Genomic DNA, 19,303 nt, shown 5'->3' on the forward strand with positions numbered 1-19,303 from the left:
GAGCGCTCCGAGTAATACTGTGTGGCTCTTCTGAGCTCTCTTTCCCTGCTCCACTTTTTCTTTTTTCCAGAGAATTGATCATCTTTGCATATGTCATATATTTGATTACTATGCTGACTGTATATCATCTATTTCTGCCTTAGAATTTGAGCTCCCTGAAGGCGGGACACTTGTTTTTATCCTCAGATACGTGCAAAAGGCCTAGAACAATGCTTCGCATATATTAGTGCTCAGTAAATATTTGTTGACTGAATAAGAGTCAGTAGCATTTCTTTTCACTTTATTCACTACTTTTTTTGAAATATTTAAAAGAAGCTTAAATAGTTTGACGTTTAATGACAAAATTTACAACTTTTTTGTGGAAAATAAACGTTTGTGAAGGAAGCTCGTAACTTTGGTTTGAAATTTTCAGATACTGAAGTGGATGTCGTTGGCCTGTGTCAAGAAGGAAAGTTTCTTTTGGTTGGGGAGAGAAGTGGCAACTTACATCTTATTCATGTAACATCAAAGCAAACATTGCTCACCAACGTAAGCCCCTGATATGTTTTTCATTTTCGTTATCTAAGTTCTAAATCATCTCTTAGACAACTAAAACTGTAGCAAAGCATTGCTTGATTTGTGTTTTAAATTAATAATTTTTCTTTACATTAAATTTAAGAATCATATCTTAGAAACATGAAGTAAATGCAAAATTGAAAAATTATGGTTTGAAGACTTTCTTAGTATGCTTGTCTAAAGTAGTTTTCCATTTTAAAACTAAAATGTCAGAATATAGGCAGAATTATTGCTAATGATAACTGATAACCTTAGAGTTTAAAGAATATAATCCTAGATTGTATTTTTCCTGTTTGAACCTTATCATTTGAAATTAATTTGCAATTAGGCTTTTGTTCAGAAAGCTAATGATGAAAATCAGTGTACTTACCGGAATCTTGTTATTGAGAAAGATGGTTCAAATGAAGGTAAGTATTTTTAATTTCTTTTTTAACATCTTATTATTAATACCTAAACAAAAATCAGATATATAATTAATATGTTATATAAATTAATTGGTGTACCTACCTATGCTACATTCCCGCTTTCTAGGGATGCAATTAATACTATTCTAAAAAACAAGTTTTTTATTTTAGTTCTTTTCAGAGGCTTCAATGTACTTTCCTTAAATACAATATTCTAAACTTATTTTTACAGTTTTGAAAATTCTATAGATTACCAAAGAGACATAATATTCTTTTAAAGTGTTTTTATGGATTTCAGCATATTTATCATATTTTCTTTTTAACATAGGTTAATGGGACCTTAATTTATTTTGATATGTCTGAAATTTAATTTTTCTGGCAAATGAAGTTTGATTTTTAAAATTTCAAAGACATTTTTGCAAATAAGTTACTATTTCTTTGTAAATAAGCTTTATTTATTATATCTTTACTGTATTATTTGATAATTAGAATCTAAATGAGCAAATTGACATATTTTTAAGCTAGATCCAGATTCAGGTATAAATTTTATGTCCACATGCCTTTTAAAGAAACTGGCTCGATTTTTTTTAATAGGTACCTATTATATGCTGCTTCTTACAAACACTGGATTTTTTTGTATTACAAACCTTCAGCTTGTAAGAATTCAACAAGGTAAGTAATGTATTATTTTCTTATTACTGATTTGCAGCAGGATTTCTTATTATTTTTCCAAGTAAATTTTAAAATAGTCTCTTTAGGAATATTATTTTAGTTTAATTACATTCTGGATATGATATTAATCATATTCTATGATACTTTTAAGTATTCATAACATACTTATCCTTCACAGTTAGAGCTGCAACAGGATCTGAAAAAATGTAATTTGTTTATTGCCTTCAAGGACTTTACAGCCTAGATAGGGAGACAAGAGAAATGCTAGCCTAGTAATAAATGCTTTTTGATGGAATGAATGAACCTAGAAGCTGAAATGACTGTGCAAGTGTTAACCCTGCAGGGCAATAACCTATAGAATGTGCTAAGTGAGTGGTGTGGACAATACATCCCTCTGAGTGGACAGAGACTGAGGAATTGGTTCAAGGCATGTATTCAGCAAATATTTTTTAAAATTCTGCTATGTGCCAAGAATGTGCAAGGTCTTGGGTATACAAGAAGATTTAAGATATGCAGTTCTCTGTAGTTTACTGAAGGAGCTCTTCCAAAACGGAGTGCAAAGTGATGAAGACTTTACAGGCAGGACTTCAGAGCTTGAACAGGAGAGCTGGAGCAGGGAGAAGATCCTCTCAGTAGGAAGGACCTTGGTAAGGGAAGGTATGGAAAGGCACTGTAGGGACCATGAGGCAGTCTGGCTGGTGCCCTGAGTATGACATGTTATCTCAGTTTATTTCACTCAAGGCCAAAACTGAAGAGTCACCAGCACCTCATTAATTTCTGGCCAATGTTCTTCTCACTAGACTGTATGTAATTTCACCTTGACACAAAAGGGGCGACTTGTATGTATTTGATAGTTTAATGCTATAAATTTAGTCTGCTTTCTCTTTTTCATGCAGCAATTGAGAACGTAGACTTCAATACAGCAAAAAAGGTAACCACATTGTCTTGAAACTTAGTTTTACCATCAATTTAGGAAAATGTTTCTGTACATAATTGTCTGATGGTTGATATTTTGGAAATTGGCATTATATAACATTTTAATATTTCCATTTAAAAATACATTTATAACTGTTGACTTAAACTGATTTTTATCAATCTTTACAAGGAATTTGGGCTGTGGAGCATATATGTAACATTCTTATTTTTTAAATCTTGCAGCTACAAGGACAAATCAAATCCAGTTTTATTTCTACTGAAAATTATCATACTCTTGGTTGTCTTAGTCTTGTGGCTGGTGATTTAGCAAGCGAAATCCCTGTGATAATTGGGGTAATTCTTTTTTATAAAATTTCATTTTTTGTTTCTGGAAGGTTTCTTCTTTAAAAACATAGTTCTGGTTAAATTACAGATTAATTTATAATGTGTAACAGAAACAGGGAGATTATAAAATTAAGATCATAAAAGTAACTCAGTAAGTAAACCTAAATATTGCACCTTTATTTTCACTAGTCTCTACCTGAAATTTAGCATGTCTTTCAATTATGAATGTAGGAAAAAACAGCAGCAAACAAAACATCTAATATTATATTCATGGAGTAGGCAAAAATTCAGTGTAATTATAGCATTTACGGCATTTTTACTTGCTGAATTTATATCATATGTTAAGAAGTGATCATACTTCCCTGTTTTGAGTATCTGTATTTCATAGGAGTTTCAAATAATTTAAAGTGAACATTTATGAATTTTTCTCAAGCATTAGTACTTATTTTCATGAAAATACTTCATCAAAGACTGTATTTATCTTGTAATACCAGAAGAGATCTTGAAGGGTGAGTCGCCTGAATACGCCTGCTCCTGGTTAAATGTTGACGTGATAACAGTTCACAGGCAGGAGTTCACTCTTCTTTCCATTCTGTTCTGTTGAAAACAAACTCAGAAAGGAACTGAAAGATAAAAGCCAGTTGGGCTTGAATATTTAAATACATTTCAAAATTAATCACATGTGCAACTTAGGTGTTTCTACTTTGAGGATAATTCAGATCTAAAACTGAATTTGTAGTTGACATACGACTTTCACTTCTGTAGGGAACTGGCAACTGTGCATTCTCAAAATGGGAACCGGATTCTTCCAGGAGGGGGCTGACAGTTAAGAATATTATTGACGCAGAGATTATTAAAGGTAAGAGAAGGTAATGAAACTACTTCTGGTACTGCTAAGTGAGTTGTCATTTTTATGTCAATACACTAAGTCTAGCAAACGGGGCATTTTACAATACCACGCTTAGAAACAAGTCAGCTTAGTCTGATGACTGTCCGTTTATCTGACCATTTTGGCATGTTGCAGTTATTAGTCCTCATTTTTCGAGGTTTTACATTTTAGTGGTCATCCCAAAAAAATAGAGACGTGAGAATAAACAGGAATGGGAATTTTTTTTTTTAAATGTAGTTCTGCCTTTCCATGAATATGTTAGTTTACTATTTAAACATGGCTATATGTGTAAGCATATATATGAGAACATAATCCTGACACACCTTGCTTTCTCTTTTGTAGGTGCAAAGAAGTTCCAGCTGATAGACAATCTGCTTTTTGTTCTTGATACTGATGTATGTTTCTAATATTTTCCCCTTAAGTGTTTTCACTTGGCATTATGTTTAACAACAGAAATGTTGTCAAACTTACAAAGACAAGGACTTGAGCTGGGTTGGATTACTGTCTTGTGTGCTGTACTTTATTTCAGTTCCATATCAGAAGATAGGTCCTGAAATGTAAATTTTTAGTCATTAAGACGTTGTATCAATGAAATGTCTCTTTTGCAGAATGTGCTGAGTTTATGGGATATTTACACCCTAACTCCCATATGGAACTGGCCCTCTCTTCACATAGAAGAGTTTCTTCTCACCACGGAAGCAGATTCACCTTCGTCAGTCACGTGGTACATTATGATGCTCATGTTAATTTCCCTTCTGTTAGAACCAAGTTTCTTGCTTGGTTCTTCTGTTCAGATCATTCATTATGTATTACATTCTAAATAACGCTCTGAGCAGACTGACAGGGTAAAGACCATTTCACTGTTGGTCAAATTCCTTGAAAACAAATAGGCAACACAAAAACCTCCAAATGAGTGTGTTAGAAAGAGTGTCAGTCTGGGCCATAAACATTTCAGAAATCAAGTTTGATATCTTCTATGTAAATTTAACTTTTATATAAGAATATCACTTTTCGCTTATCTCTAGCAAAACTTACTTGATTTACTTATACGATTTACTTATACCTTTTCTCTTCTAGGCAAGGAATTACAAATCTCAAATTAGTAGCTCTGACAACTACTACTAATAAGAAGGTATTGGAAAATTTATTTCACGTTTGTCCACTTTATGTGTTAGAAATGGCATTAATACAAAAGGACTAATTGTTAAGAGGTGCTCAAAGCATATTAGCTCTTAGTTCACACAGATACTTGACAGATCAGAAATAATCCTGCAGAGCTCTTTTTTTCTTATTAAAAAAAGGGTATAGGGGCGGAGGGTGGGAAGGGATAGACAGGATTTCAAAATTGTAGAATAGGTAAAAAAGATTATACTGTATAGCACAGGGAAATATACACAAGACCTTATGGTAGCTCACAGAGAAAAAAATGTGACAATGAATATATATATGTTCATGTATAACTGAAAAATTGTGCTCTACACTGGAATTTGACACGACATTGTAAAATGATTATAAATCAATAAAAAATGTTAAAAAAAAAAAAAGGGCATAAATCTCAGCTCTACATTTTAATTGGAGCATTTCAGGAATAAGAATGTCCACAAGAGGGGGGTGGGTGTAGCTCAGTGGTAGAGTGCATGTTTAGCACGCACGAGGTCCTGGGTTCAATCCCCAGTACCACCATTAAAAATAAATAAAAATAAAAATAAACAAATCTAATTACCTCCCCCCACAAGAAAACAAAAAACAAACAAAACCAGAAAGTCCACAAGAAAATGTTTATAGTGACTCTTATGTAGTTCTGGCACTGAGGAATTACATTTACCTTAAGTACAGATTATAAAATGGACTCCAGGTGTGTACATTTTCATTTAATGGATTTAGAAGGTGGGGTAGAACATAATTCTATATGTTAATATTTAAATAATACAGTAACAGACTTCACTTATAAAATTGTTTTTGCATTTTAGCTTTGTAGCAAATGTTTTAATCTATGCCCTGGACTGTAAAGTATTGTTTTGTGCTTATAGGTTTATACTGACCTATGAAATTAATTGCTGTCCTATTTTTCTTAGATGAAAAACCTCATGGTCTATTCGTTACCTATGATGGAAATACTATATTCTTTGGAAGTATCTAGTGTTTCTTCTCTGGTCCAAACAGGAATTAGCACAGTAAGTTGACCTATATTTTGAATTACTTTATGAAAAAAAAAACAATTAAGAATAACTAAGCTAAGCGTGAGTGGAACCTCGTGGAATACCTGGATAGATCTCAGGTTTATAACCATATTTATTGTTATCAGAGGTCCTCAAATACATTTGCTGGTGGTCAGTCTTCATTTTAAATAAAGAGGAAAATTAATCAAATAAAACATCCATCAACTACATATTCAATTTTCTTGTCTCTCTATAGGGAAATGTAGATGACAGTTAATTTTGGGGAGGTTATTGCTTTTAATTATTTATTTTTTAACTGTGATCTTAAAAAAATTTTTTAATCTACATTTGTTGCACCTTTTGTTTATACACACTATATTTTTCCAAACCATTTGGAAATTACTTGCAGACATCATGACCCGTCACCCCTCAATATTTCAGCAGGTTATCTCCTAAGAATAAGGGAGTTCTTCTACAACAGCTATCACAAGATTCAACATTAGTGCAATACTATTATGAAATACACCATCCAAATTCAAATTTACCAATTGTGCCAATTCCTGTAAAGCTTTTGTTTTTTTTTCTCTGATCTAGGATCCAGTCAAGCATCACACATTGAATTTTGTTGTCATGGTCACATGGTAGTCTATTGTAATCTCTAACACTTCCTTAGTCCTTTTTGTCTTTTAAGACCTTGACATTTTTCGAGTCCTTCGCTGCTGTGTTGTGGAATGCCCATCTATTTGGATCTGTTTGTTTCACATGATCACATTCATGCTGAGCTTTTTTGACAAGAATACTGCGTGGGTGGTACTGTGTCCTAACTGCATCCCAGTAAGGGACTGATGTCCATTTGTCCCATTGTTGGTGTTGTTAATTTGATCACTTGGTTAAAGCAATTCTGCCCGATTTCTCCTTTGTAAAGGTGCATTTTCCCCTTTGTAATTAGTAAGTGATTTCTGTGGTGTTTATTTTGAGACCATGGGGATAGCCTTTTCTTCAGTAGTTTTTCGCAGTAACTTTAGAATCCATTGATGGATAAATTCTGTCTAAGCCCATTGTGACTCTAGTAATAGTAAAGTGAATTAATTCTGTATTTCAATTTTAAGTATGTTTTTGCTTTTATTATAGGATACCATATACCTTCTGGAAGGAATTTGCAAAAATGATCCAAAGTAGGTCATGTTCTGTTTTATCAGATAAGTTATTAAATAACAGCTAAGTTAAAATTTACTTATTAATATTAAACGACAGATGTTGATATTAAATGAAAACTTTTTTTCAGACTATCTGAAGACTCAGTTTCTGTTTTAGTACTCAGATGTCTTACAGAAGCTTTACCAGAAAACAGGTAACTTCTCATTTTCTTCTAAGCCTTACCCCTTAATGAAAAACTTGAATTTCCCCGGTTAAAATTTTACTGAAATTTCTGTTTCAACTTACCAGATTGAGTCGGTTACTCCACAAACATAGATTTGCTGAAGCCGAGAGCTTTGCCGTTCAGTTTGGACTTGACGTTGAGGTAATCATTCGTGTATTCACTCGTTCGTTGGACAAGCATTTCTTCATGTACTAGAGGCTGGGAGACGAATGTGTAAAGCATAATAGAAATTTAGTGTGATGAGGCCTAAAGTTAAGATATGATCAGAGTAGAATAGGCCTTCAAAGGAGATATGGACCCTTAGTAGGGTGGAAAGGCTTCATGGAGGAGATCATTTTTATGTCAGATCTTGAAGATGTCCCAGGGAGGAAGGGAATTCTCAGTATGGAGACCCAGGAAGAAGGTGAAGGAGGCTTATGGTGCTTCCAGGAAGTCCTAATAATTAAGTAGGACTAGTGTGTAGGTTATATGTGCACAGAAGGAAGAGGAGATGATGGACAAGGAGAGGGTCAGAGCCTGGAGGGCTTTGTATGCACTGCAAAGGATGTAGCTTTTATTCTGCATGTGTTGGGGAGCTACTGAGAATTTTAAGCAGGACAACGTCTTGATTTGGTTGTCATTTTGTAAAGATGGGGAATTGTTTGGAAAAGGGCCAACCTAGAGGTGCAAAGACCAGTTGGAAGACTGACCCGATGCAGTGAATTGGAGATGTGCAGGAGGGAAAGTCTGACAAGAGAGGTCTGTAGGAGACTGAAGTGATCAAACGCAGATGGGCACAAATGCAGGGGAATGACTGGCAGGACTCTGGCTCAGCAGACTAGTTGGAATGTGATGACATTACTTCAAATGAGGAATAGGTGTGGAAGAGCAGGTTGGGGTAAAGATGAAGGGTTCTGCTTTATAAAAACTGCATGGAAGGGATCTTATAAAATGAGGTTGTCCTGTAGGAAGCTGGAGAGTGATCTGAGCTGAATCTAGAGGTAGGTAACACCAGGGGAGCACCTCAAACCACTCAAGGAAAACATGCAGAGTAAGAGGTCATCTGAGGATGAGATACAGGGGCACCAGCACACGGCGGGTAGAGGAATAGGGGCTATAAACAGACGTGGGAAGAAATAAGGGAGGAAAACCACACCAATGTATGATTTTAGAGGCCAAGGAAGGAGAAACTAAAGTTTAGTGAGGGGTGATCAGCGGTTTCAAACATTACAAATAAAATCAAGTACAAGAACTGAGAGTTGTCTGCTGGATTTGGTGATTAGGAATTCACTGATACCCCTTGAAAAGTCTTGGGAAGTAATGAAGGAAGAAGCCTGATTGGAGTCAGGAACTAATATTTCCTAATTGGGTGGTGGGTACCATGTTTTAAAATGTCGCATTTTAAAGCACGCAAAACAGTTCTGTATATTGTTTAGAAATGTATATGAGTAAAGAAATAAATTAATGGAATAACAAGCACCAAAATCAGAATACTGTCTACTTGTGTTTGAGGGAAGGAGGATGATGTATTTGGAAGAAGAGAAAGGGGTCTTTTTTTTTTAATAGAGATCTTAAACTATATTCGTAATGTGCTTTATTATTTTTGATTTGGGTGATGAGTATATGCGTATTTGTTATATTATTTAAATACCTGAAAGTTTCATAATAACTAATTTTTAAAAGGAGTGAATGAAGCAAAAAATCAGAATCGTTGGAAAGTGTTTTCAGGGAGTGGAGAAACAGAGCTAGAGAAACTACTCTTTTTGTATCATTTTTAACTTTCAGAACCAGAGAGCCCACGTCAAAGTTGGTGTTTTGTTTAAAAGAAAGGAACCTGAAATTTTGGCTATTTCTAACTCATGCTGTTTCTAGCTTCTAAAGAACCTTTGATAGACTTAGAAAACTAGGTGTGAAACAAAATTATGTGGTCATCTTCTAAAAACCAGCTCCATTCCCTTTTGAGCAGCATAATTTCAGACACATTACTTACCCTCTCTTGAGTTTCAGTTTTCTTGATTATAAAATGGGAGTCTTGGTATTTATCCCATAGAGTTAAGATGAGGTGCAAACTGTTACTTAGGTTTTATGAGATTTAACTGAAATAATTCACATAAAGTTCTTAGTACACTGCTGGGCACATTTAGTGAGGTTGCAATAGAAACGGTTTCCGTAACTCTTGGTAATACAGATTACCTGTCAGTTACCCTAAGTGTTATCTTCTTTAACGCTTATTCTTTCTTTCTTTCTTTTTTTTAGCTGAAGTATAGTCAGTCACAGTGTGTCAATTTCTGGTGTACAGCACAATGTCCCAGTCATGTAATGCTTATCGTTGAACCGTATGAATATTTACTTTTTTCAGCACACAGTGTAAGAAGTCATCCACAGGCATTATTTTGCTTTAAGTTGCTTGATATAGCATGTTTATATTACAGCTTGTTTACAAGGTAAAATCAAATGATATATTGGAGAAACTAGCTTTGAGTTCTCTGGACACCAGTGAGCAGACCGAATGGCAAAAACTTGTAGATGAAGCTAAGGAAAATCTACATAAAATCCAGGTGTGTTTTCCCTGTCATATACTGGAGTATTCAGATCGATGGATTGTTCAGCATTGGTTGCCTTACCATGTCTGGCATTTATGTAACAGGATGATGAATTTGTGGTGAATTACTGCTTGGAGGCTCAGTGGCTAACCTATGAGACAACTCAGGAAATGCTAAATTATGCCAAAACCAGGGTAAGTTTTTATAATGTTTGTACATGTTAGTTTGTCTTATGCAAAAGAAACAATTTACAGAAAATGAATTTTTTTTCCATCATAGACATTTTTTTAAAGTGCTTTTTTTTTCTGTTCCAAATAATGCCATTTTTGCTATAGATTGTTCCCCTTACTGGCCTTTGAATGAATACCACTGCTAGTTATATTCCTTAAAATCAAGGTGTTAACATGAGCAAAATGTGAGCTGTTTTCATAAAATGCATTATTGTTTAAGATATTTAATCTTATTGTTCACTGTTCATCTAAGAGTTAACAGCAATTTAATTTTTAAAGATAACTTTTTTCCTTTGATTCACAAAAAATCCATGTTCTTTCATAAAAAAACAAATATACCTGATATTCTAACCATGTTTCTTATTGTTTATCTTAGCTTTTGAAGAAAGAAGATAAAACTGTTCCTGTCTATTCTGATGGCTTAAAAGAGGTAATTCATTACATTACTTATAGGTTAATTTGAGGATGAATGTACTATTACAACATACTTTTTAATTCAGGATAGTTCAGGAGCATTTTTCCTTATTGCAAAATGAGAATATAATAGTACTTATAGGGTTATTTTAAGGTCATATAAAATATTTCCTATAAATCATTTTGCATAGTGCCTAGTATCTCAAACAATTGTAAACTATGACAGTAGTTATGATGGTTCCAAAAATATATAGATGTGCACATGTACCTACAGATCTTCCTCAACTTTTGATGGGGTTACATCCTGATAAACCTATTCCTAAGTTGAAAATGCCATAAGTGAAAAATGCATTTAATACACATAACCTACTGAAATCATAGCTTAGCCTCGCCTGTCTTAAATGTGCTCAGAGCACTTACATTAGCCTAGAGTTGGGCAAAATCATCTGACTCAAAGCCTATTTTATAATAAAGTATCAAATAGCTTATTGAATACTGTACTGAAGAAAAAATGGTCGTATGGGTACAGAATGGTTGTAAGTGTTTCGGTTGTTGGTGATTGTGTGGTTGGGAACTACAGCTCCTTGCTGATGCCTAGCAGCACAAGAGAGTATCATACTATAGATTGCTAACCCTGGAAAAGATCGAAATTCAAAATTTGAAGTATGGTTCCTACTGAATGCATATAGCTTTTCCACCACCCTATAAAGTTGAAAAATCTTTAAGTTCAGCCATTGCAGGTCAGGGACTATCTATGTATTTTTAAACTCTTAAGTAAATGTTTAGTATAATCCAGCTAGGTTTTACCATAAAAGCATATTTATAAATCAGTGGAAAAACTAACTGATTTTGAAAAGCACCTACAACTAATGTACAAATACTTTCCTCTCCTTTGCAGTTTTATTGCATTGAATGTTACTGGAAATGTTTTTCTCATCCCAAGTTTTTTTGTTCTGTGTTAAATAAAGGCAGTCATATTTATGAGAACCTGTAATATGGTATAAAATGAGAATGTGTACAAGACTTCTGAAACAGAATGCCTAATTTTTTGGCACTTTTTAATTTTAATATTATTGCATACAACATTCAAACTATCAAGTTATTCCTTTTTAGGTACTAAGAGCTCATGCAAAGTTGACTACTTTTTATGGAGCATTTGGACCAGAAAAATTCAGGTGTGTACATTCCCCATTTTTAATTTCTAGATTGTTTTATTTCTATATTTAAGTTTGGAATGTCATAAAAGATACAGCATTGCTTTGAATGAATTTATGTGTCTAAGGGGTTGAATGATAGAAAATGCCCTTTCCATCATTCCTGCAGAGCTTAGGCACTTCCGACATCATCCATTGGAATTGATGCATTTGAAAGGCAGATTTAAATACACATGCCTTTTGCCTTAGCAATTTCACTTCAGGAAATTGATACTGTTGGGTATACTGACATGTGCATCAGGAGTATCAGTATTTACAAATATGAGATGTGGTTATTTTAAGCATAAGACAAGTTTATTTATCACGGTAAGCTAACGATGAAGGAAGCTTTATTTTTTTCCTTGTGGCTAGTCAGTTATTCCAATACTATCATTAAACATTCCACCTTTTCACCACTGAAATGTTACCTTAATCGTATGCTAAAATCCTCATGGGTGTTTAAGTCTTAACGCTGGAATATAACTGTTTTCACTTATCTCATCTCTCTATTCATTGACCAATATCAAACGATATCAACTAGCCCCACTATACTTTTCTTATTTTTCAGAATTTGGGGGACTGTTCTCTTTTTTTCATGGCATTAGGAATCAGAATCAGCTTACCCAGTTTTAAAAGGTCTCATTTTTTTTAAACTTTTTTTTTTATTGAGTTATAGTCATTTTACAATGTTGTGTCAAATTCCAGTGTAGAGCACAATTTTTCAGTTATACATGAACATACATACATTCATTGTCACATTCTCTTTCGCTGTGAGCCACCACAAGATCCTGTATATATTTCCCTGTGTTACACAGTACAATCTTGTTTATCTATTCTACATTTTGAAATCTAAAAAGTCTCATTTTTATTGGGATTTTTATTATTTTTTTTTTATTGGGAATGTGCTGAATCTAAGGTCAATTTGGGGAGAACCAGTATCTTTACAATATCAAATTTTCCTATTTAAGGATAGTATGTGTCTTCCTACTCATTCTGTTTTCTTTCTCTCTTTTTTTAATGTTTCTGAATGGTATCTATTCAGTTGTCTTCATATAGATTTTGTACCTTTTTTTGTTAATTTTAATTTTATCCTTCTTCCTACCGTGATAAATGGGACTTTTCTTCATCATATTTTCAAGAGGATATAGAAGCTACTGATTTTTTAAAAGTGCTTTTTAACCAGCTACCTTACTGAATTCCTTTATTTCTTATAGTAATATTTCAGTGGATCTTATTTTTTCCAAGTACAGAATTATATATGGAAATAATAATACTTTTGCCTCATTTTTTTCCTTGACTAATTTCATTGACTGCTACTTGCAGAACATTATTAAATAATGGTGGTAAATAGGCACTCTTCTCTTGTTCCTTATGTTAATGGAAATGCTTATTTTGTTTTATCATCTAAGCATGATACTGGTTTGTAGGGTTTTGTTTGTCTTTTTACTGTACTAAGGAAATATTCATCATCTATTTCTGAGCTTTAATCAGGACTGGGTAGTCATTACACCATTACTGGTTATAGGAAAAGACTGGAAATAGCCCTAATGTTGAACTATGAGGGTCTAGTTAAATTACAGTAAATCTATGCCATGGAATAATATGTAGTCCCTTAAAAGAATAATATCTATATGTGCTAATTTTGTACATGTGCTGAAATAATATAAAATGAATTTTTTAAGTACCTATAGTTTATATTAAAAAGTCTCAATTTAAAAATTTTAAATGGCTGCTTGTGTATGTAGTGATTATCTCAGGAAGGACCTACAAGAAGAGCCTTGGCTTCTAGGGGAGATGCAGGAGTTCTGCAGGTCTAGGATAGGAAGGAAACTTTTCACTATGTAATCTATGGTACTTTTTTTCTTAACTCTTTGAGGGGAAAAAAAACCTAGTTAAAATGCGTAATGGCATCCACTTGTAATGTGTAACTTTAATATATATTTTTCAACTACTAACTTCTTTCTTTCCCCTTTTGACTTTGCAGTGGTAGTTCTTGGATTGAATTTCTGAATAACGAAGATGACCTTAAGGATATTTTTTTACAGCTAAGAGAAGGAAACCTTGTTTGTGCACAGTACCTTTGGCTTAGACATCGGGTAATTCGTTTTGCCTTTTTTTTTTTTTTTTCTTTGCCCCTTAACGGCTTTATAGCTCCTGTGAGAGGTGATTGAATCAATGATGGGAACTAATAGGGTGGCAGGAGTGTCTGGGCAATGGGGTGTTTTCAGATTGTTTGATAAAATATGACCTGTCTCAGAGAAAACTATTCTCTGATGATGTTAACTCGGGAAATATAACGGTAAAATAGGAACTTAACGTTATCTGACCATTCAGTCTAATTGACTCGTAAACGTAGCTCAGGAGGCAACATTTTATTAAGCTATTTATTGATAGGCTTTGTTATGGAGGACTGGTGGAGAGGGTTTTCCTGTTGCAGCCTCAGATTATGGTAAAGGAGTGCCCATTACAGTCACTGCTCTGAATCCCTTTAATGTTGATAGAGAATGTTAGATTCAAAGAGCAGTATCTGAATGTGTTGCCATTAGAGATAAATGATTGTTAAGATTTGTACCATCACCTCCAGTTAAGTTTTCCTTAGGATGACATCACTGCCAATTCCTCTGCCACTTAATTTATTAACCGGTACTTGCTACTGTGAAATTTCATGGAATTTGTGCCTCCCAACTCGAATCATTTGCATAGAATAAATCACCCTTAGAGGGTCATTATTAAATCAGTAAAATATTTTTTGAAAAGACTTCCGAATAGGTCTTTCCCTTTTGGGAGGCTATCAGTTTAAATTTGTCAGATAAATCTTAATTTCTCACTCTGGATAATCTAGGCAAACTTTTTTTTTTTAACACGTCAGCAATTTAATGATTTCATTAAATGGTACAACCATCACTGTAAATTAGTTTTACAACATTTTCATCCCTTTAATAAGATTCCACATGCCCATTTACAGCGAATCCCCACTCCTACCTCCAGGCAACCATTAAGGCACTGTCCGTCTCTGTAAATTTTAATTTAGGCAAACTTTGAAAGCAAATTTGATGTGAAAATGCTTGAGAACTTGCTCAACTCAATTTCTACACCAGTCTCTTTGCATAAGCTTTGTCCATGGCTTAAAAATGATGTGATCCCATTTGTGAGGAGGACTATTCCTGAAGGACAGGTAAGTTGCCTTCAGTATTTCCACTTCTGATCATTCAGTCTTATTTTTTTACATTATATTGTTGAAGATTAAATCATGCTAACACCAGTTAGTTCCTTTTAGTTTCTCTTTTGAAAGATTATCATGGAGGTTTTAAATTATTTCAGTGATTATCTAGTACTTTATTTTTATTTTTATACAATGTATCTATTTCAGAAAATTCTTGCAAAATGGTTGGAGCAAGCAGCCAGGAACCTTGAATTAACTGATAAGGTAATACCAGTATATTTAGAACTGAAAAGACATTTCGAATACTCCTAGTGGCGTAAACGTTATTTTTAATGGTCTCTTAATGATTTTTAAAGGCAAACTGGCCAGAAAATGGACTTCAACTAGCAGAGATATTTTTTACAGCAGAAAAACCAGATGAGTTGGGACTGGCGTCCTCTTGGCATTGGATCTCCTTGGTATGATATGGAAAACAAATTTTTAATAATAAAATATTTAATTTATATTTAAGGGTTTGTCTGTGTGTATTTAGAAATATATCTACTTCTTAAATTTCATGTGTACTTTTAAAACCCACAAAAAGGAAAATTTGCTCTTTTTCTTCCCAATATTTATGTTACAACTTCAGCCTATTTAATGCACTGTTTTTCTCTATTGAGCCAACCAAAAGAGAAACAATATATAAACATACTCCTAAGCAGTCTAATTGGGATTTTCTGCATTAGTAGCGTTTCATAGTCCTTTAAAAGGACGAAACTTAATAATGCATTAGAATTAGTTTTCAAAGGTGTATCAATGAAGTTTACTTCTGGGACTTTCTATTTGAAAAAAAATAGCAATGTTAGAAATTAAACTAAAATCAGGGATACTGATGTTATATTTGATGTTAATTTAAGGTTAATGAGCTGAAATTATCAGTTGGTTTCTAAATTTCTTTTTTTATTTCTAAATTTCTTAAGTTAATTTATTTTTTTCCTTCAGAGTTCTAAAAACTAGAAAGCATTTATTATACTGAAAAGTACATGCTTACATTTTTAAAAAGTTTGATGGGGTACCATGATTTTGTTGATTAACATATTGAGACATCTCAACTCTGAAGTATAAAGTACTTAAGGACCAGAAGATGTGACCTTATGTAAGGTCACATGTGCATTATGAAATTGCATTTATCCCTTAAGTTTCTGGAGCCCAAAAATAAATAATAAATTTCCTCCTACTTTCTGATATAGTAGATTTTTGTTGTTAATTGTACTTACTGATTATGCACTGTTAAGAAAAAAAATGAGAATTTTTTTCTAATAAGTTTCAAGCAGTATATTGATGTTATATAATCAATATATATCATAATGTATAATTATATTGATCATTACATATATTTTTCCATAGAAGAGCTTTTCCTCTTGCTATAAGACACTGCTTTATCTTTTCCCTGTTAATTGCCTTTTACCAGTAATGAAAATTCTGTTCCCAAATATAACTTTAGGAAATGTCACAGCTTTATATCTGGTATGATCTATATAGATGGGACGTTGAGGGCCATCTAAATGATGTTTGTATATCTAACTATATTATGGTTCTGAAAAAACATTACACTAATATTAATAACTTCTTCTTTTCCTTTTTTTTCTATTTATTTTGAGAAAGAAAATTTCTTTCAGATTTCTGTTGGATTCTGATATGTTAATTTATACTAGTTAATTTTAGTTAAAATTCTGCAAAATTTAAAGGCAGAAATTACAGGTTCCCTCTTATATACATAATGATGGTCATTTCTTACTTTACCTAGAATAATTCTGACTTTTTGTATATTTCCCTCACACTTTTATTTCCTATCCTTAACAACTCAGCATTTTTGTTTTAGAAGGATTATCAAAACACAGAGGAAGTATGTCAGTTAAGGACTTTGGTAAATAACCTGCGAGAGTTGACCACATTGCATAGGAAATACAACTGCAAATTGGCCCTCTCTGATTTTGAGAAGGTAAAAGTCTAGATTTATCAGAATTACTGTTACATTTTATCATAGCCAGTGTGGCTAGAGTTTGCATTTATGCCATCTTTGTTCTGGTATCCAGGAGAACACAACCACCATCGTGTTCCGAATGTTTGATAAGGTGCTGGCCCCTGAGCTTATTCCTTCCGTCTTAGAGAAGTTTATCAGAGTTTACATGCGGGAACACGACTTGGAAGAGGAGGAACTTCTCCTACTGTATATAGAGGTAACTTTCTTTAGCTCTAGTTTTTTGTTTTTTGTTTTTGCTGGATCTATGCACCATATCATTGTATAAATGTTTAACTCTTTAAGGAATGTCATGCTTTACCATTAGGATGTGTGCAGCATATTGCATCGATTAAGAACTTGGATTTACTCAGCCAGTACCTGATGGGCAAGACTTTCCCCAAATGGTTATTGTGAAATGATAGAAGCACAAGCTTAATAAATATTAGCAATTATTTTCCATAGACATTAATAAGTGCAGCTATCTCACTTGTAGATTCTTCAAGAATATTTCCTCCTTAAGTTTCCTGCACTATATAAAACTGAAGGCCAAGGTTCTGGCAATTTTGCACTTGTTGACCCTTGTTCAACAGGCATGGTTAAGTGTAAGTTTTTTGGTTTTTCACACATCCATAAAAGTTTTTTATCTATAGCTGTATGTGTATTTTATTTACTTATTTATTTATTTAGTGAGAGTTTTAAATTAAAAAAAATGTTTATCCCACTTTAGGATTTATTGAAGAGATGTAGCTCAAAGTCCACATCACTCTTTGAAACAGCATGGGAGGCAAAAGCCATGGCAGTAATAGGATGTTTGTCTGACACCGATGTAAGTAAACACTGACCATATAGATTTTTCCCTTCTGAGCACTGCATCTTTTTTTAAAACTTTTCTTCTGGTCATAAAAGCAACATATATTTGTTAAGGAGAATTTGTGTACTATGAAAAAGGGGGAAAAAAAATGAAAAAACCACCCGTAATTCTATTTTCTTCAATTATGAAAATAAAAAGTGAAAATTTTCTTCCTCCCACCCTGAGAAGTACCACCATGGACAATTGGATGCGTAAATTTCCAGACATTTCATTTCTCTATGTGGTTTTACAAACAGAGAGACATTTTTAAATTATGTTATCATACAGCTTTACTTTAACTTCATACCGTTAGTCACCATTATAAAAGATGAATAAAGTCATGGAAAATATTTTAAAACACAAAGTGTAGAAAGGAACAGAGCTATATGATTTAACTTTCAGCAGAGAAAATACTTTTCTGAATTTTTCTAAATAATAAAATTGCCTTTTATGTGTGAATATTGGAAGAAACATATGCTTTTGCAATCAGAAGATGAAAGATTCTCAAGCTTCCATACGGTAGATGTAAGCCCCCTCCTGTCGGATCAGGCAGATCATTAATTTGCATGAAATGTAAATCCGAGGGCTATTCACTGTCGGTGTGTGTGTATCTTTGTAGCTCATATTTGATGCTGTGCTTAAGATAATGTATGCAGCCGTGGTTCCCTGGAGTGCAGCTGTGGAGCAGCTGGTGAAACAGCACCTAGAAATGGACCATCCCAAGTAAGATTACAGCCTACCAAACAGCTTTTTTGGTGTTAGATAAAACCTCATGTTTTGAGTTGACTTTCCTATATGGTTTTCTATCCTTTACTGTGTCTCTTAGGATTTCATAAAAAAGACAATCCATGTTAATATCAATAAATTTACTTTTAGAGTCAAGTTATTACAGGAGAGTTACAAACTGATGGAGATGAAAAAGCTTTTACGAGGCTATGGGATAAGGGAGGTAAATCTCTTAAACAAGGAAATAATGGTAAGTACAATAATCGTAGAGACTTTTAATGCCTTTGTTCCATTTCTAGGGCAACATGGGAAATTTAATTGGATTTTATATTCTTAAAGGTGAATAGAGCTAGGTTCTCCTCTACTTTCCTTTTGTTAGACAGAATGTTAATAGGGTGTTTGATTGTTATTAGAGTATTAAAGACAACAGCTAGTAAATTAAGAAGCTGAAGGAGTGTATCACATCTTCATGTTGTATACCTTAAAAATATATATATATAATTTTTATTTGTCAATTAAACCTCAGTAAAGCTAAGGGGAAAAAAAGAAAAGAAAAAGAATTATCATTAAATTCAGAATACACACACACACACAATTTCAGAATACAAATTATGTTTTAGTTTTTCATACCATTTAGTTTTTGCTGCATTGTTTTAATTTTATGAACAGATGATTTCTGGTTTCTCTGTGAGATTTCATAACAAAGAAATGTATACTGTCTCTGTTTCAGAGAGTGGTCAGATATATTCTCAAACAAGATGTTCCATCTTCTTTAGAAGATGCTTTAAAGGTGGCCCAAGCATATATGTTATCTGCTGATGAAATCTACAGTCTAAAGATTATTGACTTGATTGATAGAGAACAGGTGTGAAAGTTTTATATT

At 33.3% G+C, this 19,303-nt stretch overlaps 1 protein-coding gene across 1 annotated transcript in view; it reads left to right on the forward strand.

Moving 5' to 3' along the window:
• Window positions 1-19,303, forward strand: part of KNTC1 (kinetochore associated 1) — a 64,136-nt gene that overhangs the window by 8,767 nt on the left and 36,066 nt on the right. Inside the window, exons 4-30 of the mRNA XM_010995908.3 lie at window positions 413-528; window positions 884-962; window positions 1,554-1,631; window positions 2,528-2,562; window positions 2,790-2,900; window positions 3,657-3,750; window positions 4,123-4,175; window positions 4,389-4,504; window positions 4,858-4,912; window positions 5,856-5,954; window positions 7,071-7,114; window positions 7,225-7,290; window positions 7,386-7,461; window positions 9,732-9,857; window positions 9,947-10,036; window positions 10,449-10,502; window positions 11,600-11,661; window positions 13,664-13,775; window positions 14,711-14,854; window positions 15,050-15,106; window positions 15,199-15,300; window positions 16,704-16,823; window positions 16,918-17,061; window positions 17,572-17,670; window positions 18,314-18,417; window positions 18,571-18,670; window positions 19,151-19,285. Coding sequence (XP_010994210.3) covers window positions 413-528; window positions 884-962; window positions 1,554-1,631; window positions 2,528-2,562; window positions 2,790-2,900; window positions 3,657-3,750; window positions 4,123-4,175; window positions 4,389-4,504; window positions 4,858-4,912; window positions 5,856-5,954; window positions 7,071-7,114; window positions 7,225-7,290; window positions 7,386-7,461; window positions 9,732-9,857; window positions 9,947-10,036; window positions 10,449-10,502; window positions 11,600-11,661; window positions 13,664-13,775; window positions 14,711-14,854; window positions 15,050-15,106; window positions 15,199-15,300; window positions 16,704-16,823; window positions 16,918-17,061; window positions 17,572-17,670; window positions 18,314-18,417; window positions 18,571-18,670; window positions 19,151-19,285 — 2,471 coding nt within the window. The remainder of the gene's footprint in view (window positions 1-412; window positions 529-883; window positions 963-1,553; window positions 1,632-2,527; window positions 2,563-2,789; window positions 2,901-3,656; window positions 3,751-4,122; window positions 4,176-4,388; window positions 4,505-4,857; window positions 4,913-5,855; window positions 5,955-7,070; window positions 7,115-7,224; window positions 7,291-7,385; window positions 7,462-9,731; window positions 9,858-9,946; window positions 10,037-10,448; window positions 10,503-11,599; window positions 11,662-13,663; window positions 13,776-14,710; window positions 14,855-15,049; window positions 15,107-15,198; window positions 15,301-16,703; window positions 16,824-16,917; window positions 17,062-17,571; window positions 17,671-18,313; window positions 18,418-18,570; window positions 18,671-19,150; window positions 19,286-19,303) is intronic.

Source organism: Camelus dromedarius, chromosome 31, assembly GCF_036321535.1.
Source record: "Camelus dromedarius isolate mCamDro1 chromosome 31, mCamDro1.pat, whole genome shotgun sequence".
NCBI lineage: Eukaryota > Metazoa > Chordata > Mammalia > Artiodactyla > Camelidae > Camelus > Camelus dromedarius.